At 44.0% G+C, this 21,777-nt stretch overlaps 1 protein-coding gene across 2 annotated transcripts; it reads left to right on the top strand.

Annotated features, from left to right (window-relative positions):
• The first annotated feature begins 686 nt into the window (after nt 1-686).
• On the top strand, nt 687-20,944 carry zgc:152891 (uncharacterized protein LOC767741 homolog). 2 transcript variants are annotated; one of them, XR_005037698.1, is made up of 16 exons: nt 687-761; nt 1,469-1,628; nt 1,854-2,094; nt 2,304-2,385; nt 6,294-6,383; nt 6,519-6,634; nt 6,742-6,914; nt 7,148-7,291; nt 10,170-10,373; nt 11,217-11,303; nt 11,433-11,602; nt 11,923-12,044; nt 13,232-13,332; nt 13,510-13,680; nt 20,050-20,500; nt 20,531-20,944. XR_005037698.1 is itself a non-coding variant. In XM_021570292.2 (15 exons), exons 2-15 carry the CDS (start codon nt 1,473-1,475, stop codon nt 20,227-20,229), a joined length of 2,037 nt encoding a protein of 678 aa, XP_021425967.2. In that variant the 5' UTR covers nt 687-761; nt 1,469-1,472; the 3' UTR covers nt 20,230-20,944. The 2 variants fall into 2 exon arrangements, 1 of the variants encoding a protein (XP_021425967.2); XM_021570292.2 differs by having other exon boundaries at nt 20,050-20,944.
• Nucleotides 20,945-21,777: the final 833 nt, after the last annotated feature.

Raw genomic sequence — 21,777 nt, 5'->3', positions numbered from 1 at the left:
TTGGATGAATGCAAGCAACCTGGTCTCAGAGCATTTTGTATTATTTTGTACTTAACCCAGAGACCCTCCATTTAGCATGTTACGTTTCGTATGGTATGTATTCATTTGTGGATGTCCATTATCCAATTCGTATGATATGTTAAGAATTACAATTGATATGATTTATAAAAAACGTTTAAAACATATAACATGTTACAAATTTGCGAAACGTACAATATGTTACAAATTTGGAAAACTTACAATATGTTATGAATTTGCAAAATGTATGATGTGTTACAAATTCCAATTTGGATAACATTAGCTAGGCTAGGGGTTAGGGTTATGATTAGGAGTTAGGTTGAAGGTTTAGGGGAAGGGTTAGCTAAAAGGGTTAAGTTTAGGGTTAAGGGAATGGTTAGTTAATATGCTAAGTAGTTGCAAAGTAGCTATGAAGTAGTAAGTAGTTTAAAAGTTTCTAATTAGCTAAACGTTGTCCGCGATGAGATTCAAACACGCAACCTTTGTGTCGCTAGACATTCGCGTTATATGACCACCCATCCACCCCGACCAACTACAGTCCTTTTCTTTTTTCCTCCACTAACCGTCTGTCTTATGTAACCATACCAATACCAAACGTAACATTCAGTATCATACTAATTTGAATGTCCCGGATTTTCGTTTCCTATGTTACGTCTAGTCTGAGACCAACAAGTGTCTTTTGAAAAGGAACACACAGGCAGTTGCAGTATGCTGTGTTTGTCTTCTTCATAGGAAAACAGAAGGTAAGTGTCTCTCTTATTATTCAGTTTCCCTTAGAGAATAAAACTTAACACTGGGTTATTAGACAACTTTGCACTGTTGATTGAGTCATGAAGTATACATAGGTTAAATTAAAGATGCAATATGTAATTTTTTGGGTGAACAGAACAAATTCACATAGAAATCTGAGTTATAAATGTCATTCTCATTGAAAGGAAGTCTAAGAAGCCTTAAAATCGGTTCCCGTTCTTAAGTTTCATTTTTGCATCTTTTACTTTCAGCTTCAAAAGTTGAAAATACAATATTTGAGGTCATTGAAAAGATGTTACAGCTATTTAGATGGTACAATGACTTTCTACACTATACATTTCTTATTTTGTCACAAACTGAAATTGGGAAATTTCTGCATAGTGCACCTTTACATATTTATTTACCATAACCACACATGATGAATTGTAAAACTGTAAAATAGGCTTATTCATAACCAGGACTGTTATTATGGTATAAACGTGATCAAAGCCTATCATTGAATTGAATGTGCATTTAGACATTTTTTTGTACTGCACATTGTGTATTGTACGGTAGTGATATGTCAAGTCAGCATGGTTGACAAGTTATGACCAAGATGCAGCAATGGCCTGATGATTTCCAATTCAAATATCGAACACAGAAGAATGCCACTCTCCTCAGTGCATGCAAATACGTGGTTTTGTGTGTGTGTCATGGCCAGTGCCATGGAGGAATTTCAGGTGATCGTCCATACCTTACCAGCCCCCACCTCTGGAACATACAGCATCCTACGGCTCACTCTGATTGGCTCAGAGGGTAGCGAAACCCCACCCATCTCAGTGAACGCTGGGGCCAACCAGCACCACCTCCTACCTGGATCCGTGAGTTCTCTCTGTCTCCCTTCCTCCCCTCTCTATCTTTCTCTTACTCCCCCTTGCCCTTTCGCTCTTCCTCCTCTTCCCCCCCCCCCCCCCCCCCCCCTCTCTGTCAGTATATTAACCGGCAGTTTGTGTTGTCTAATAAAACATTATTTGATTTTAGATAGCATTTCACCCAATTTCAAAGCACTTTACCTAAAGTTTTTTCCCCCATTATCCCTGTTCCAGGCCTGTGTGGTCAGAGTGTGGTCACAGGTGGCACTGGGTCGAGTAGTTCTGGTCCGGCTACGGTTGGAGGCTCGGACGGGTTTCCCGGACCTGGACTGGCACTGCAGGGGGGTGGAGGTCCGGAGGCTGTGTGACAGACAGGAGGAAGGGGCGGGGCTACAGCACCAAGGGGCAGAGCACTTCCCTTGTTGCAGGTGGCTCCGGTCTGTAGATGGTGACGTGGAGCTACGGAATGGAGACAGTGAGAGTGTTTTATTAATTAACATTTCAAAAAATATATCACATGGTCATACCCCATATTACAGGAAGTGTGAGTAAGAGCTCTTTCCGTCACACTGATGAACCAGGCAATTTGTGAGAACTACATACTATATATAGCGTTACCATGGAAAGAGGAAGTGGTGTAGACTTCATATTTTAATCATATCATATATCCTCTCTCTCTCTCAGTGTGTCTGTTGAACTCAGAGACTGTGCAAACACTGAAGGACCACAGACTCAAAGATCTGCACACTAAACAGCAGCACATAAGGTATTGCAACTAAACCACAACAAATGTCCTCTTACTATACACAACACTCCTCGTATCATCTTTTCTCTCCCACACATCTCCTTCGCTCACTGTCAACACATCTCCTAACTCTACCACCAGGCACTTCCCAGGGAGCAAAAGGATTTGAAAAGACGTTGAAAATACATATTTTTGGACATCATATGGACGTTGATAAAACATATTTTACGGATGTTGAAAATACGTATTTTACAGACGTTGAAGTCACCACATTGAAAATGATTCTTTGGGTAGTTGTTTCTATGGACAAATTTAAACCGTACATCATTTATCTTACACCTACGTCAATAAAGAAAACATTGACACATTCAAAAGTTATATTTCCAATTAAAACAGCAAAATGGAGATCGATCCCATCTGTCACTTACAGTGCCTTTAGAAAGTATTCATACCCCTTGACTTATTCAACATTTTGTTGTGTTACAGCCTGAATTCAAAATTGATTAAATAGATATTTGCCATGTCCAAATCTGTCTTCTCTATGGTTTCTGCATGATGAATCGGGACTCAAGATTGGGACAGACAGCCCATCTCAGTATGGAGCGCAGTTCCCAATGCATGTAGACCTATCATCTCATTATGGTAACTTTTTCTCTGGAGAGACCTGAAAATAGCTGTGCAGCGACATTCCCCATCCAACCTGACAGAGCTTGAGAGGATCTCCAGAGAAGAAATAGAGAAACTCCCCAAATACAGGTGTGCCAAGCTTTTAGTGTCATACCCAAGAAGACTCGAGGCTTTAATCGCTGCCAAAGGTGCTTCAACAAAATACTGACTAAAGGCTCTGAATAATTATGTAAATTAGATATTTCTGTTTTTGCAAAAATTCCTAAAAAACAGTTTTTGCTTTGTCATTATGAGATACTGTGTGTAGATTGATGAGGGAAAAACTATTTAATACATTTTAGAACAAGGCTGTAACATAGCAAAATGTGGAAAGAGTCAAGGGGTCTGAATACTTTCCGAATGCACTGTCAGCTTACTAATTATACAATAGGCCCTATTATATTTCAAAGTTCTAATCATATTTTCTAGCCACATGCGCTTCACCAGAATCACATGTCTTCTTCTGCATTTTCATGGTTCATGGTTTGAACGATGTCCGTAATCAATGTCAATTTTAGCATGTAAATCTTGGTGGGGCAAAGTCCCCACATTTGTTTTAGATGCATGCCAGCAAAGCCACTACCCAACACACCACGAAACAATGCATCATGAAGTGAATCATTACCACCGCTACACCTGGCTTTCAGCAGAGCCTTGTCTGGCAGCGAAACAGTTCATTATGGCTGACTTGCTTAAACAAATGTGGTTTCTATCGACAATTGAGATGTACAAACTATGGCATAAGGGAACGACGAGCGGATAAGAGGCCATCCGTAATTTAATTATTTAATTTATGGCTCATCAGGCTCAGATTGCATCAGATTTTAATGTTCATGCTGATCTTTGCCAAATTTGTTAAAAATGAAAAGTATTCAGACCCTTTACTCAGTACTTTGTTGAAACACCTTTGACAGATATTACAGCCTCGAGTCTTCTTGCGTATGACGCACAAGCTTGGCAGGCCAAAGAGTTCAATCTTGGTTTCATCAGACCAGAGAATCATGTTTCTCATGGTCTGAAAGTCATTGAGGTGCCTTTTGGCAAACTACAAGCGGGCTGTCATATGCCTTTTACTGAGGAGTGGCTTCCGTCTTGCCACTCATAAAGCCCTGATTGGTAGAGTGCTGCACAGATGGTTGTCCTTTTGGAAGGTTCTCCCATCTCCACAGAGGACCTCTGGAGCTCTGTCAGATTGACCATCTGGTTCTTGGTCACCTCCCTGACACAATCCTGTCTCGCCCTCTACGGACAATTCCTTCGACCTTATGGCTTGGTTTTTGCACTGTCAACTGTAGGACCTTATCTAAACAGGTGTGTGCCTTTTCAAATGATGTCCAATCAATTGAATTTAGCTAAGGTGGACTCTAATCAAATTGTAGAAACATCTCAAGTATGATCAATGGAAACCGGATGCACCTGAGCTCAATTTCAAGTGTCATAGCAAAGGGTCTGAATACTTATGTAAATAAGGTATTTCTGTTTTGTATTTTTTATAAATTTGCTAAAAATCTAAACCTGTTTACGCTTGGTCATTATGGGGTATTCTGTGTAGAATGAGCAGGGGGAGCCAGCTGTGCCACCAGAGACCCTGGGTTCGCGCCCAGGCTCTGTCGCAACCGGCCGCGACCGGGAGGTCCGTGGGGCGACGCACAATTGGCCTAGCGTCGTCCGGGTTAGGGAGGGCTTGGCCGGTAGGGATATCCTTGTCTCATCGTGCACCACGACAATTGGATACCAAGAAAAAGGGGTACAATTGTATTTTTTATTTAAATAAATAATGATCAGGGGGGAATGATTTAATCAATTTTAGAATAAGGCTGTAATGTAAAAAGTTAGGAGGTCTGAATACATTCTGAATGCACTGTACATTGAGGTTACTTTAACTATAAATGTTTTCTTATGTAATTGTAGAAAGTGTGCATGTTCACCATAGCGTGCAAGGGTCGCAGGTCTGTGGAAATATTCACAAGTGCTATAATAATCTACACAGAATCTCGAACAGCATTGATCACTTGTACCATGCACGTTTAATATAATAATTCACTGCAAGTGATAACAAATGAAGTTGTTGTATAAATACAAAATATCTGACATTGTATGTTGTGCTTTTAAATGGTTGAAAGCGCAATGATAACACATTCAGATGACAACTCAACTAAAGATCTGTCACACCCTGACCATAGTTTACTTTGTATATTTCTATGTTGTGGTTGGTCAGGGTGTGATCTGAGTGGGCATTCTATGTTACATGTCTAGTTTGTCTAGTTCTATGTTCGGCCTGATATGGTTCTCAATCAGAGGCAGGTGTTCGTCATTGTCTCTGATTGGGAACCATATTTAGGTAGCCTGGGTTTCACTGTGTGTTTGTGGGTGATTGTTCCTGTCTATGTGTTTTCACCAGATAGGGCTGTTTAGGTTTTCGTTACGTTCGTCACGTTCTTTATTTTGTAGTGTTTGTATTGATTCGTGTTTTACGTTTGTTCATTAAAACATGGATCGCAATCTACACGCTGCATTTTGGTCCGACTCTCCTTCTCATACAGAAAACCGTTACAAGATCAGACATAGTTTTCCATTGGAATTTGGTTGTGCATAACTTCTGGTAGTCCTATTTGAGTGTGTGAATCAAATATTACCCACATTTCCATGTTGAAATTACGTGTGATGTGCTCGGTGGGATAAGTCTATGCTTGGGCCAAATCAAGGCTGGTCTGGACCAGACCACATCTGAACCAAGTTAGGCCAAATCAAGGCCGGTCCGGACCAGACTAAATCTGAACCAATCATAGACGTTTATTTTTGGGGCAAATCAAAGCTGGGGGGGACTGGACAAGAAATCAGCGTCTGTGAACATTGAAATCAACCACATTTGTAACATTTTTATTTAACTAGGCAAGTCAATTAAGTAAATTCTTATTTACAATGATGGCCTATTGGGGAACAGTAGGTTAACTGCCTTGTTCAGGGGCAGGACAACAGATTTTTACCTTGTCAGCTCAGGGATTCGATCCAGCAACCTGGCCCAACGATCTAAGCACTAGGCTACCTGCCGCCCCACTTTTCAAAACCCATGGAAGTTCTGCGTCAGTCGGTGCTCACTTGGTTTAGTGTTAGTGTCTAAAATCAGTGTTAGCATTATGGAGGAGGAGGAGGTGTGAAGGTAGAACATTAAGGCTCATTCACACAAAGCTGCTCTTACACGAATCAAGTGAGTTTGCCTTTAGTACCAATAGTTTGATGTCATGTGGTGGTCTGCCCTGTAGGTGGCGTACGTTTGCTGAGGGTGTCCCTCACTGTGTGGACATGACCAGTCTGAAGGAACTGGGACCCAACCTCAGCTACACACGCCAAAGGTCAGCCCTTTGCTCTCCATGTTTTGTTTGCCCACCACATTCTGTCTGCCCTCCACATTCTATTTGCCTTCCACATTCTGTTTGTCCTCACCTAAACATTTGGTCTTCCCCTTCACATTGTATTCATCCTCTCAGCCCAGGCATCAATCTGCAGTATCTAAGGGGTTTTGCTGAGAGAGCTGAATCCTGGAGTAGCTTTACTGAGCTGGAGACCATGTTCAGCCACAATGGGAGCCAGAATACTGTCGCTAGTATGTCATACACACACACACGCACGCCAATTCTCACTGCCTGTCCTTTCTCTCTCTTTAACCCCCCAACCCTTGATATCCTTCTCTTTTCTCTCCCTCCCTTGAAGAGTATGTGCAGGCCCATTGGGCTGAGGACTGGTTCTTTGGCTACCAGTGTTTGAACGGCTGTAACCCTCTCATGGTGCGACAGACACGCCTCCTCCCTCCCAACCTGTCAATCAACTCTGACATTCTCTGCCCCTTCCTGCCTGACGGATCCTCACTGGAACAGGAGCTAGAGGTGTGTGTGTGTGTGCCTGTCTGCCGGTGAGTGTTTTGTTTTTTAGCTTTTATTGAAGAGATTGCAAAGCTCTGGAAAGATGGAACGCGACAGTCAAAGGGCAGTATTTGAACACATGCTGACTCTGGCATACGTGTATCGGGGTCAGCGGCAGCAACCACTGGACCACACAGGTGTGTGTTGGATTTGCACTGTGTGAAACTTCAAACTTCACCTTTGTGCGTTCACGGCAGAGAGGGTCTATTTTCCTGCTGGACTACGAGATGTTGGAAGGTGTCCCGGCCAACGTGATCAATGGGAAGCAGCAGTTTCTCGCCGCCCCGCTAGTCCTTCTGCACCTCAACCAGGAAGGGGAGCTCAAACCCATCGCCATCCAAGTGAGTCCGGTCATCTTTGGCTGGCTGGCATGCATACATGCATGCATACATGCATACATACATACATACATACATACAGTACCAGTCAAAGGTTTGGACAGACGTACTAATTCCAGAGTTTTTCTTTATTTTTACTATTTTCTACATTGTAGAATAATAGTGAAGACAACAAAACTATGATATAACACATATGGAATCATGTAGTAAACAAATCAAAATATTTTTTGTATTTTAGATTCTTCAAAGTAGCTACCCTTTGCCTGATGACACCTTAGCACACTCTTGGCATTCTCTCAACCAGCTTCACCTGGAATGCTTTTCCAACCGCCTTGAAGGAGTTCCCACATATGCTGAGCACTTGTTGGATGCTTTTCCTTCACTCTGTGGTCCAACTCTTCCCAAACCATCTCAATTGGGTTGAGGTAGGGTGATTGTGGACACCAGGTCATCTGATGCAGCACTCTATCACTCTCTTTCTTGGTCAAATAGCCCTTACACAGCCTGGAGGTGTTGGGTCATTGTCCTGTTGAAAAACAAATGAAGGTCTCACGAAGCGCAAATCAGATGGGATGGCTTATCCATGCAGAATGCTGTGGTAGCCATGCTGGTTAAGTGTCCCTTGAATTCTAAATAAATCACTGAGTGTCACCAGCAAAGCACCCCCACGCTTCATGTTGGGAACATGCGGAGATCATCCATTCATCATAGCACTTGATGGCTTTTGCGACAGCACTTGAAGAAACTTTCTTGAAATTTTCGGGATTGACTGACCTTCATGTCTCAATGTAAGGATGGACTGTTGTTTCTCTTTGCTTATTTGAACTGTTCTTGCCATAATATGGACTTGGTCTTTTACCAAATAGGGCTGTCTTCTGTATACCAGCCCTACCTTGTCACAACACAACTGATTGGCTCAAACGCATTAAGAAGGAAAGAAATTCCACAAATTAACTTCTAACAAGGCACACCTGTCAACTGAAATTAATTTATTTCACCTTTATTTAACCAGGTAGGCAAGTTGAGAACAAGTTCTCATTTACAATTGCGACCGTGCCAAGATAAAGCGAAGCAGTTCGACACATACAGCAGTTACACATGGAGTAAAACATACAGTAGTAAAATAAGTCTATATACGATGTGAGCAAATGAAGTGAGATAAGGGAGGTAAAGGCAAAAAAAGGCCATGGTGGCGAAGTAAATACAATATAGCAAGTAAAACACTGGAATGGTAGATTTGCAGTGGAAGAATGTGCAAAGTAGAGATAAATAATGGGGTGCAAAGGAGCAAAATAAATAAATACAGTAGGGGGAGAGGTAGTTGTTTGGGCTAAATTATAGATGGGCTATGTACAGGTGCAGTAATCTGTGAGCTGCTCTGACAGCTGGTCCTTAAAGCTAGTGAAGGAGATTTCATAGTTATTTTGTAGTTCGTTCCAGTCATTGGCAGCAGAGAACTGTAAGGAGAGGCGGCCAAAGGAAGAATTGGTTTTGGGGGTGACCAGTGAGATATACCTGCTGGAGCGCGTGCTACAGGTGGGTGCTGCTATGGTGACCAGCGAGTTGAGATAAGGGGGGACTTTACCTAGCAGGGTCTTGTGGATGACCTGGAGCCAGTGGGTTTGGCGACGAGTATGAAGCGAGGGCCAGCCAACGAGAGTGTACAGGTCGCAGTGGGAGGTAGTATATGGGGCTTTGGTGACAAAATGGATGGCACTGTAATAGACTGCATCCAATTTATTGAGTAGGGTATTGGAGGCTATTTTGTAAATGACATCGCCGAAGTCGAGGATCGGTAGGATGGTCAGTTTTACAGGGGTATGTTTGGCAGCATGAGTGAAGGATGCTTTGTTGCGAACTAGGAAGCCAATCCTAGATTTAACTTTGGATTGGAGATGTTTGATGTGTCTGGAAGGAGAGTTTACAGTCTAACCAGACACCTAGGTATTTGTAGTTGTCCACACGTTCTAAGTCAGAACCGTCCAGAGTAGTGATATTGGACGGGCGGGCAGGTGCAGGCTGCGATCGGTTGAAGACCATGCATTTAGTTTTACTTGTATTTAAGAGCAATTGGAGGCCACGGAAGGAGAGTTGTATGGCATTGAAGCCCGTCTGGAGGGTTGTTAACACAGTGTCCAAAGAAGGGCCAGAAGTATACAGAATGGTGTCATCTGCGTATAGGTGGATCAGAGACTCACCAGCAGCACATACAGAGAAGAGAGTCGGTCCAAGAATTGAACCCTGTGGCACCCCCATAGAGACTGCCAGAGGCCCGGACAACAGGCCCTTCAATTTGACACACTGAACTCTATAAGAGAAGTCCTTGGTGAACCAGGAGAGACAATCATTTGAGAAACCAAGGCTATCGAGTCTGCCAATGAGGATGTGGTGATTGACAGAGTCGAAAGCCTTAGCCAGGTCAATGAATACAGCTGTACAGTATTGTTATCGATGGCGGTTAAGATATCGCATTCCAGGTGACTGCTTCATGAAACTGGTTGAGAAAATGCCAAGAGTGTGCAAAGGTGTCATCAAGGAAAAGGGTGGCTACTTTGAAGAATCTAAAACGTAAAATATATTTTGATTTGTTTAACACTTTTTTGGTTACTACATGATTCCATGTGTTATTTCATAGTTTTTTTGTCTTCACTATTATTATGCAACGTAGAAAATAGTAAAAATAAAGAAGAACTCTGGAATGAGTAGTTGTGTCTAAACTTTTGACGGGTAATGTACATACTGACAGGTAGACAGCCACTTTATTAACCCAGAGGGGAATGCTATTACTAGTTTGATTCTACTAGTACTGCTACTACTACTGTTTTTGCTACTACAAAAATGTATAATTCTGAAACTATTGTACCACTAATTATACCCACAGCTGCAGCAGGCCCCTGGTCCTCAGAACCCAGTGTTCCTGCCCTCTGACCCTGGCCCTGATTGGCTGTTGGCTAAGACCTGGGTGCGCTGCTCAGACTTCCAGTGCCACCAGCTTTCCTCTCACTTCCTCAGAACCCACCTGCTGGGAGAGGTGTGTTGCACTGCCACCCTCAGGCAGCTGCCAGAAGTACACCCTCTACACCAGGTAAATAGTATGTAATAAACAGGTAAATAGTAAATATAGTAGGTAAAGTTCTAATAAATACACCACCACTCATTAGATCTGTGAATCGTGATGCAACCTGGATGTTTAGATGTAACATAGTAAACGTAAATATGTCTCGCTCCATTTAGTATGATATGTTACAAATCGCAATTCCAACAATATGTTACAAATTTGCAATAGGTATGATATGTTACGAACAGTGGAGGCTGGTGGGTGGAGTTATAGGAGGACAGGCTCATTGTAATGGCTGGAATGGAATTAATGGAACGAAAAACATATGGAAACCACGTTTGACTCCGTTCCATTTCAGCCATTACAATGAGTCCGTCCTCCTATAGCTCCTCCCACCAGCCTCTACTGATTATGAATTCCAATTAGTTGTGGCTAAAGTTAGCTAGGTAGCAGGGTGTCTAACGCTAACATTAGCTAGGTGGCTAACATTACCTGGGTTAAGGTTAGGGGAAGGGTTAGTTGACACACTAAGTAGTTACCTAACAAAAATGATGAGACTTAAACATGCAACTTTTGTGTTATACGCCCACCCCGAACAAACAACCTCCTTTTGTTTTGCCTTAAATAACCTTCAATCCTACATAAACCAAACGTAACATATCATACTAATTTGAGTGTCCCGGATTTACGTTTACTTGTTACGTATAGACCAGGCTGCATAGGTGAAAGTTTAAGTTAACCTCCTGAACCATCCGGAAGTCTCGTGAGCTCACATCTGTTTCTCTAGTACCTTGCAGTTGGAATTGCATTTTATAGAGCTGTCATGAGCTAGAATCTGACTTGTTGTTATTATTAATATGATTGTTGCAGTTGTTGATGCCTCACATAAAAACCACACTACAGATCAACATCCAAGCCAGGGCCTCTCTACTGGCTGCCAACGGAGTGTTTGACAAGGTATGATCGTGTGTCTTGAAATGTTTGTGTGAGTTGCAATGTTTTAGTACACATATTTTCTTTGTGCATATGCCTGTAAATGTTTGCTAGTTTCTAACCACAAAATTGCATGTTCCTGTTGTGTGTCAGGCCGTAGGCTGTGGTCTGGAGGCGTTGCCTGTACTGTTGTCTCGAGCCACAGAGCGTCTGCGTTACCGCTCCCTGTGTGTCCCTGACGACCTGGCAGACAGAGGGATACACACACTCAAACACTGCTACTATGCACATGACGCACTGCGAGTGTGGACCGCACTGCACAGGTACACATATTCAAGCAGGCACGTACACACAGCTATTATGCACACGATGCACTGCGAGTGTGGACCGCACTGCACAGGTACACATATTCAAGCAGGCACGTACACACAGCTATTATGCACACGATGCACTGCGAGTGTTGAACGCACTGCACAGGTACACACACCGGCACTCACATGCAGACCCACACAGAAATACAGTCATACAGCTGTGATATCAATTCTCAGAATCTGGCACACTGCACAGGTACACACACATACAACACACTTCCTTTTTTACAAGCACCATCATTACTGTTGTGTTTTGTGTGACCATGTGGCAGATTTGTGAGTGGCTGGGTGGATGTGTATTACCTTGGAGACCAGGATGTGGAGCAGGACTCTGAACTGCAGAGCTGGATCACTGAGATCTACACACATGGCTTCCTACAGCTCCCTCACTCAGGTCGGTGTGTGTGTTCTACCAATAACACCCTATGTGAAACTTTCTGTTCAATAAATTACACACATATACATACATCTATATACACACATATATACACACACACACACACACGTAAGTATGTGGACACCCCTTCAAATTAGGGGATTTGGCTATTTCAGCTACACTCCTTGCTGACAAGTGTATAAAATTGAGCACACAACCATGCAATCTCCATATGCAAACATTGGCAGTAGACTGGCCTTACTGAAAAGCTCAGTAACTTTCAACATTGCACCGTCATAGGATGCAACCTTTCCAACAAGCCAGTTAGTCACATATCTGCCCTGTTAGAGCTGCCCCAGTCAACTGTAAGTGCTGTTGTTGTGAAGTGGAAACATCCAGGCGCAACAACGGCTCAGCCACAGTGGTAAGCCACATAAGCTCACAGAACAGGACGGCCGAGTGCTGAAGCGTATAGCACGTAAAAGTCTGTCCTTGGTTGCAACACTCACTACCGAGTTCCAAACTGCCTCTGTAAGCAACATCAGCACAAGAACTGTTCGTCAGGAACTTCATGATATGGGATTGGCAGCCACACACAAGCCTAAGATCACAATGCGAAATGCCAAGCGTCGGCTGGAGTGGTGTAAACGCTCACCACCATTGGACTCTGGAGCAGTGGAAACGCGTTCTGTGGAATGATGAATCACGCTTCACCATCTGGCAATTTGATTGACGAGTCTGGGTTTGGCGAATGCCAGGAGAACGCTACCATAGTGCCAACTGTAAAGTTTGGTGAAGGAGGAAAAATGGTCTGGGGCTGTTTTTCATGGTTCGGCCTAGGCCCTTTAGTTCCAGTGAAGGGAAATCTTAACGCTACAGTACACAATAACATTCAAGACGATGCTGAGCTACCAACTTTGTGGCAACAGTTTGGGGAAGGCCTTTTCCTGTTTCAACATGACAATTCCCCTGTGCACAAAACAGGGTCCATACAGAAATAGTTTGTCAAGATCGATGTGGAATAACTTGACTGGCACAGAGCCCTGACCTCAACCCCATCAAACATCTTTGGGATTAATTGAAACGCCGACTGCCTACATGAGAAGTGGTTTCTCAGTCTATGGCTGTGCATTTTTTGATTGTCAACTGAAATGATCTCACTATACACCAACTGACTACACTGTTCCCCCTCCTGGTTCCCTCAGGTTGCCCACAGTCATTCCAAACCAAACCAGAACTCTCTCAGTTTGTTACCATGGTTATATACTGCTGCTCTGCGCTGCACGCTGCTGTCAACTTCTCTCAGGTAATTAACCCATCAACATGATTAACCAATTAACTGTACCCATCAATCAATACAGTACGTAGGTCCAAATCTTCACTTAAGACACATATGGGCTCTGGTCAAAAGTAGTGTGCTCTAAAGGAAATATGGTATAATTTGTGACAACGTGTTACCGATTCCCGTTCTTGTTCCCTCCAGGTGGATTTTGACCTGTGGATGCCCAACTGCCCAGCCTCCATGACGCACCCCCCTCCCCAGACCAAAGGCATGTTGACGGAAGACGAGATTCTCTCCATCCTCCCGGACGTCAACTCCACCTGCAACCTCCTCATCACTCTGTTCCTACTGTCCCAGCCCGCTGCAGACTACGTAAGACACACAATACCACATAATGACAAAACAAAAACTTTTTAAGACATTTTTGCAAATGTATAACATTTTTTTAAAAACATCATATTTACATAAGTATTCAGACCCATTATTCAGTACTTTGTTGAAGCACCTTTGGCAGCGATTTAAGCCTCAAGTCTTCTTGGGTATGATGCGACAAGCTTGGCACACCTGTATTTGGGGAGTTTTTCCCATTTTTCTCTGCAGATCCTCTCAAGTTCTGTCAGGTTGGATGAGTCGCTGCACAGCTATTTTCAGGTCTCTCCGGCAATGTTCGATCGGGTCCAAGTCCGGGTTCTGGCTGGGCCACTCAATGACATTCAGAGACTTCTCCTGAAGCCACTCCTGCGTTGTCTTGGCTGTGTGCTTAGGGTCATTGTCCTGTTGGAAGTCAGAGGTCCTGAACGTTCTGGAGCAGGTTTTCATCAAGGATCGCTCTGTATCTTGGTTCCCATGGTCTGAAAGTTTTTAGGTGCCTTTTGGCAAACTCCAAACGGGCTGTCATGTGCCTTTTACTGAATAGTGGCTTCCATCTGGCCACTCTACCATAAAAGGCCTGATTGGTGGAGTGCTGCAGAAATGGTTGTCCTTCTGGAAGGTTCTCCCATCTCCACAGAGGAACTCTGTAGCTCTCTGAGTGATCATCGGGTTCTTGGTCACCTCCCAGACCAAGGCCTATCTCCCCATATTGCTCAGTTTGGCCAGGCAGCCAGCTCTAAGAAGATTATTGGTGGTTCCAAACTTCTTTAATTTAAGAATAATGGAGGCCACTGTGTTCTTGGGGACCTTCAATGCTGCAAAAATGTTTTGGTATAGATCTGTGCCTCGACACAAACCTGTCTCGGAGCTCTACAGACAATTCCTTCGACGTCATGGCTTGGTTTTTAATCTGACATGCATCGTCAACTGAGGAACCCTTATATAGACAGGTGTGTGCCTTTCCAAATCATGTCCAATCAATTGAATTTACGAGCAGTGGACTCCAATCAAGTTGTAGAAACATTTCAAGGATGATCAATGGAAACAGGATTGTCCTGAGCTCAATTTCGAGTCTCATAGCAAAAGGGTCTGAATACTTATACTGAATACTTAAATAAGGTATCTGTTTTTTATATTTAATAAATTAGCAAAAGTTTCATGAAAAAGTCATGATGGGCTATTGTGTGTAGATTGATGAAGAAAAATAATGATTTAGTACATTTCAGAATAAGGCTGTAACGTAATAAAATGTAGAAAAAGTAAAATGGTCTGAATAGTTTCCGAAGGCGCTGTATGTACACACATCTTCATCAATTTCATTTATTTATAACACCCTTTTACATCAGCAGATGTCACAAAGTGCTTATACAGAAACCCAGCCTAAAACCCCAAGTACAACTCCCTAGAAAGGCAGGAACCTAGAAAAAAAAACTAGAGAGGAACCAGGCTCTGAGGGGGTGGCCATTAAGGCCAGATGGTTATTCAAGATGTTCAAATGTTCATAGATTGCCAGCAGGGTGAAATAATAATACCAGAGGGTAGAGGGTGCACTTTGGGTAGGATATAACCCCTGCCCCCACACACACCTAGAGATAAACAGACCACAAACTTACTACCATGAGACAAGGCTGAGTATAGCCCACGAAGATCTTCTCCACCACACGTGCCTGAGGGTAGGCAAGACGGGACAGGAAGATTGCATCAGTGACTCAACCCACCCAAGTCGAGTATAGTGGAAAAAAGCCTGGCACGACATGACACACCCCTCAAAGGGACGACATGGAAGAGCACTAGTAAGCCAGTGACTCAGCCTCCGTAATCGAGTCAGAAGCAGAGAATCCCAGTGGTGAGAGGGGACCCGGCCAGGCAGAGACAACAAGGCGGTTCATCATTCCAGTGTCATTCCGTTCACCTTCGAACCCCATGGCCAGACTACACTCAATCCTAGGACCTACTGAAGAGATGAGTCTTCAGTAAAGACTTAAAAGGTTGAGACAGAGTCTGCGTCTCTCACATGGATAGGCACACCATTCCATAAAAATTGAGCTCTGTAGGAGAAAGCCCTGCCTCCAGCTGTTTGCTTAGAAAAACGTTTCAGATTAGGGTTTACAATATCTTCAAAAGAACGTGGTGATCGTTGGTGTCAAAAGCGGGTATAAGGTCTCGGAGCACGAGGACAGATGCAGAGCCTTGGTCTGACGCCATTAAAAGGTAATTTACCACCTTCACGAGTGCAGTTTCAGTACTATGATGGGGTCTAAAACCAGACAGGAGTGTTTCGTATACATTATTTGTCTTCAGGAAGGCATATGGTGCTGCACAACAGCTTTTTGAAAACATTTTGAGAGGAATGGGATACAGTGGCAAGAAAAAGTATGTGAACCCTTTGGAATTACCTGGATTTCTGCATAAATTGGTCATCGAATTTTTATCTGATCTTCATCTAAGTCAGAACAGTAGACAAACAGTCTGCTTAAACGAATAACACGCAAATTGTATTTTTCTTGTCTATATTGAATACAGAATTTAAACATTCACAGTGTAGGTTGTAAAAATGTATGGAACCCCTAGGCTAATGACTTCTCCAAAAGCTAATTGGAGTCAGCTAACCTGGAGTCCAATCAATGAAACGAGATTGGAGATGTTGGTTATAGCTGCCTTGCCCTATAAAAAAACTCACAAAATTTGAGTTTGCTATTCACAAGAAGCATTGCCTGATGTGACCCATGCCTTGAACAAGAGAGATCTCAGAAGACCTAAGATTAAGAATTGTTGACTTGCATAAAGCTGGAAAGGGTTACAAAAATATCTCTAAAAGCCTTGATGTTCATCAGTCCATGGTAATACATTTGTCTTCTTGTCTAAACGGAGAAAGTTCAGCACTGTTGCTACACTCACTAGGAGTGGCCGTCCTGCAAAGATGACTGCAAGAGCACAACACAGAATGCTCAATGAGGTTAAGAAGAATCCTAGAGTGTCAGCTGAAGACTGAAGAAATCAGAGTCTACGATACGTAAAACACTAAACAAGAATGATGTTCATGGGAGGACACCACGGAAGATGGTGCTGTCCACTGCTGTCCAAAAAAAACATTGCTGCATGTCTGAAATTTGCAAAAGTGCACCTGGATGTTCCACAACGCTATGGGCAAAATATTCTGTGGACAGATGAAACTACAGTTGGGTTGTTTTGGAACGGAACACATAACACTATGTGTGGAGGAAAAAAAGCCCATCCCAACTGTAAAGTATGGTGGAGTGAGCATCGTGGTTCGGGGTTGCTTTGCTACCTCAGGTTGCTATCATCAACAGAAAAATGAATTCCCAAGTTTATCAAGACATTTTGCAGGGGAGTGTTAGGCTATCGGTCCGACAATTGAAGCTCAGAAGTTGGGTGATGCAACAGGACAACGACCCAAAACACAGAAGTAAATTATCAACAGAATGGCTTCAACAGAAGAAAATGCGCCTTCTGGAGTGGCCCAGTCAGAGTCCTGACCTCAACCCGATTGAGATGCTGTGGCATGACCTCGAGAGCAGTTCACACCAGACATCCCAAGAATATTGCTGAACTGAAACAGTTTTTTAAAGAGGAATGGTCCAAAACTCCTCCTGACCATTGTGCAGGTCTGATCAGCAACTACAGAAAATGTTTGGTTGAGGTTATTGCTGCCAAAAGGAGGGTCAACCAGTTATTAAATCTAAAGGTTCACATACTTTTTCCACCCTGCACTGTGAATGTTTACACTGTGTTCAATAAAGACAAACGTATAATTGTGTGTAATTAGTTTAAGCCGAAGGCTCCATACTGTGAACCCCCACTGGAGGCTCTGGACTGCAGCTCGTCGCTGGAGGCTCCGGACCGCGGACCCCCGCTGGAGGCTCCGGACCGCGGACCCCCGCTGGAGGCTCCGGACCGGGGACCCCCGCTGGAGGCTCCGGACCGGGGACCGTCGCTGGAGGCTCCGGACCGGGGACCGTCGCTGGAGGCTCCGGACCGGGGACCGTCGCTGGAGGCTCCGGACCGGGGACCGTCGCTGGCGGCTCCGGGCCATGGATCGTCACTGGAGGCTCCGGGCCATGGATCTTCACTGGAGGCTTTGTGCCATGGATCATCACTGGAGGCTTCGTGCCATGGATCATCACTGGAGGCTTCGTGCCATGGATCATCACTGGAGGATTCGTACGTGGAGCCGAAACAGGTCTCACCGGACTGAGGAGACATAATGGAAGCCTGGTGCGTGGAGCTGCAACAACGCTTCCTGGCTGGATACCCACTTTAGCTCGGTGAGTGTGGAGAGCTGGCACGGGATGCACTGGGCTATGAAGGCGCACTGGAGGCATAGTGCGTAGAGCCGGCGCAGGATATGCTGGGCCGTGGAGGTGCACTGGAGGTCTGGAGCGTAGAGCTGGCACAACGCGTCCTGGTTGAATCCCCCCTGTAGCGCTGGCACAGGCCGCACTGGGTTGTGCTGGCGAACTGGAGATACAGTGCGTAGAGCTGGCGCAGGATATCCTGGGCCAAAGAGACGCACCGGAGGCCAGGAGCGCTGAGCTGGCACAATCCGTCCTGGCTGAATGCCCACTCTAGCACGGCAACTGCGGGGAGCTTGCACAGAGCGCACCGGACTGTGGATGTGCACAGAAGGCATGGTGCGCAGAACCGGATAACACGGTGCTTGTCCTGTCACTCGCTCCCCACGGTAAGCACATGAAGTTGGCTCAGGTCTGAACCCCGACGCCGCCAATCTCCCCGTGTTTCCCCCAAAAAAATGTTTGGGGGGCTGCCTCTCGTGCTTGCTTCGTTGAGCTAACTCCTCGTATCGTCGCCGTTCCGCTCTCGCTACCTTTATCTCCTCCTTCGGACGCCGATACTCCCCGGCCCTTGTCCAGGGTCCTGCTCCCTCCAGGATTTCCTCCCAGGTAGAGTCCTCCTGACCACGCTGCTTGGTCCGTTGGTGGTGGGATCTTCTGTAACGTCCGTCGTAAAAATGAAGACCAAGGTGCAGCGTGGTAGGCGTGCATTTCCTTTAATTATAAAATGTTCCACAAAAAACAATAAACAACTCAACGAACGTAAAGTTAGGAGTGCAAACACATGCAACAACCAAAGACAAGATCCCACAACAGAAAGCGGGAAAAAGGGCTGCCTACGTATGGTCCCCAATCAGAGACAACGATAGACAGCTACCTCTGAATGGGAACCATACTCGGCAAACAAAGAAATATAAACATAGATTTCCCACCCTAGTCACACCCTAACCTACCAAATAGAACATTTAAAGGATCTCTAAGGTCAGGGTGTGACAAACATAGGAGGGCCAAGCACAGGAAGTAGCTCTTTCAGTAGTTTAGTTGGAATTAGGGTTCAGTAGGCAGCTGGACAGTTTAGAGGCGATGACTACTTGTGTGAATGTGTCAAAGAACTTGAGTGTCTCCATTGATCCTAGGTTCTGGCAGTTCTGTGAAGACTCAGGCCAACTAAATTATGCAGATTCAAGGAGTCCCTAATTTGCTTTCTAATGACCATGATCTTTTCGTCAAAGTTCATGAATTCATCAACATGGCTGAAATGAAGGCCATACTCCCTTGGGGAATGCTCCTTTTTAGTTAGCTTTGCGACAGAATCAAAACACATGTTGTATTTTTATTCTCCTCAAATCGGTTGAAAAGTAGGCTGATCGAGCAGCAGTGAGGGCTCTTAGATACTGCACGGTAATGTCTTTCCAAGCTAGTTGGAAGACTTCCAGTTTGTTTGGTGGAGCACCTTTTCAGTTCCAATATTCTGGAAGCTTGCTTCCAGGCTCTGGTATTTGCCAAGGAGCTCATTTCTTTGACAAATGTTTTTGGTTTTTATAAGTGTGATTGCATCTAGGGTATTACACAAGGTTACATTTGGGTCCTCAGTTAAATGGTTTACTGATTTATGCACTCCAACGTCCTTGGGTAGTTGGAGGGAGTCTGGAAGGGCATCTAGGAATCTTTGGGTTGTCCAAGAATTTATAGCATGGCTTTTGATAATACTTGGTTGGGGTCTGAGCAGATTATTTGTTGCGATTGTAAAAGTAATAAAATGGTGGTCCGATAGTGCTGGATAGAGAGGAAAAACATTTTAGATCCACAATATTTTTTCCATGGGACAAAACTAGATACAGGGTATGAATGTGGCAATGCGTAGGCCCAGACACATTGGACAAAATAAACTGAGTCGTAGATGGCTCAAAGTATTTTGAAGTGGGTCTGTGGACTTTTGCATTTGAAGTACTGACAACTAATTTGAGAGCAGATTATTTGTTGCGATTGCATAATCTTGTGTCTCTTATCCGCTAAAATCTTGTATTTTACCTCCATCTCTTCTTCCATCTCCTAGGTGCCTCTGTGTCAGTATCGTGAGCCTGTGTTCAGCAGTGGCGCTCCCCGCAGGCTGGTGGAGAAGGTGCAGGCCGAGCTCAGGGCCATTTCTGGTGAGATCACAGACAGGAACAAGAAGTTGGAGCTGCCCTATGACTACATGTCCCCCGACCGCATCGAGAACAGTGTGGCCATCTGAGCTGCTGTGAATACACCCACACAGACACGCATGCACACACGTTATGTTCTATCCTCGTAGGGACCTAAAATTAATTTCCATTCGAAGTCCTATTTTCCCTAACCCTCAACTTAAAATAGCCTTTATCCTCGTGATTTTAGGTCCCCACAAGGATAGAAGTACCAACCAATCCACACATGCATGCACACACAGACAAGTAGACACACAGACCCCAAGGTGTGCGCACACACAGACACTTCCAGCCACATGCACAAACATAAACGACAGCTTAAGGTTAAAAAAAAGTGTTAAAACCTGCTCTATAATGATTTAACTATATTAACCACAATGTTTCTTCCGTTTCTATGAATCACGCTTTGAATCACGCAGTTTCTATGAATCACGCTTTGAAGGTGTTAGTGCTGCAGGGGTTTAATGGTTTTGATGAAAAGCAGCTAAACACAGCGATCAGGTAGTTCACACTCCTCTCCTAATATAAACCAGGAATCGACAACAGCTGGCAATAATACCGGCTGCATCTCAATAGTATATAGTGGCCTCCTCTCCTATTATCCTGTCCTTTTCTCCTCCATCCTTGCTGAGCAAGAGGTTGACTAGGACAGCTTCCACCTGTCTTGTTTAAAATGATTTCTTTAACATGTCTCATCCCCTTCATCTACACTGATTGAAGTGAATTTAACAAGTGATATCAATAAAAGATGAGTTTTCACCTGGATTAACCTGGTCAGTCTGTCATGAAAAGAGCCGGTGTTCCTAATGTTTTGTACACAGTACAAAACACACACACACAGTGGGGCAAAAAAGTATTTAGTCAGCCACCAATTGTGCAAGTTCTCCCACTTAAAAAGATGAGAGGCCTGTAATTTATCATAGGTACACTTCAACTATGACAAACAAAATGAGAAAAAAAAATAATAAATCACATTGTAGGATTTTTTTATGAATTTATTTGCAAATTATGGTGGAAAATAAGTATTTGGTCAATAACAAAAGATTATCTCAATACTTTGTTATATACCCTTTGTTGGCAATGACAGAGGTCAAACGTTTTCTGTAAGTCTTCACATGGTTTTCACACACTGTTGCTGTTATTTTGGCCCATTCCTCCATGCAGATCTCCTCTAGAGCAGTGATGTTTTGGGGCTGTTGCTGGGTAACACGGACTTTCAACTCCCTCCAAAGATTTTCTATGGGGTTGAGATCTGGAGATTGGCTAGGCCACTCCAGGACATTGAAATGCTTCTTACGAAGCCACTCCTTCGTTGCCCGGGCGGTGTGTTTGGAATCATTGTCATGCTGAAAGACCCAGCCACGTTTCATCTTCAATGCCCTTGCTGATGGAAGATCTCACGATACATGGCCCCATTCATTCTTTCCTTTACACGGATCAGTCGTCCTGGTCCCTTTGCAGAAAAACAGCCCAAAAGCATGATGTTTCCACCCCCATGCTTCACAGTAGGTATGGTGTTCTTTGGATGCAACTCAGCATTCTTTGTCCTCCAAACACGACGAGTTTAGTTTTTACCAAAACTTCTATTTTGGTTTCAT

Source organism: Oncorhynchus mykiss, chromosome 2 (assembly GCF_013265735.2).
Source record: "Oncorhynchus mykiss isolate Arlee chromosome 2, USDA_OmykA_1.1, whole genome shotgun sequence".
NCBI lineage: Eukaryota > Metazoa > Chordata > Actinopteri > Salmoniformes > Salmonidae > Oncorhynchus > Oncorhynchus mykiss.
The sequence above is the reverse complement of the archived record's forward strand: the minus strand, read 5'-3'. Positions and strand labels throughout refer to the sequence as shown.

What these genes read in the sequence shown, in the direction of transcription:
- zgc:152891 (XM_021570292.2), top strand. Translation starts at nt 1,473, where the DNA reads ATGGAGGAATTTCAGGTGATCGTCCATACCTTACCAGCCCCCACCTCT. An exon ending in CCAACGGAGTGTTTGACAAG is followed by an intron (nt 11,304 to 11,432) that starts GTATGATCGTGT and finishes GTTGTGTGTCAG; the next exon opens with GCCGTAGGCTGTGGTCTGGA. An exon ending in CCTACAGCTCCCTCACTCAG is followed by an intron (nt 12,045 to 13,231) that starts GTCGGTGTGTGT and finishes TGGTTCCCTCAG; the next exon opens with GTTGCCCACAGTCATTCCAA.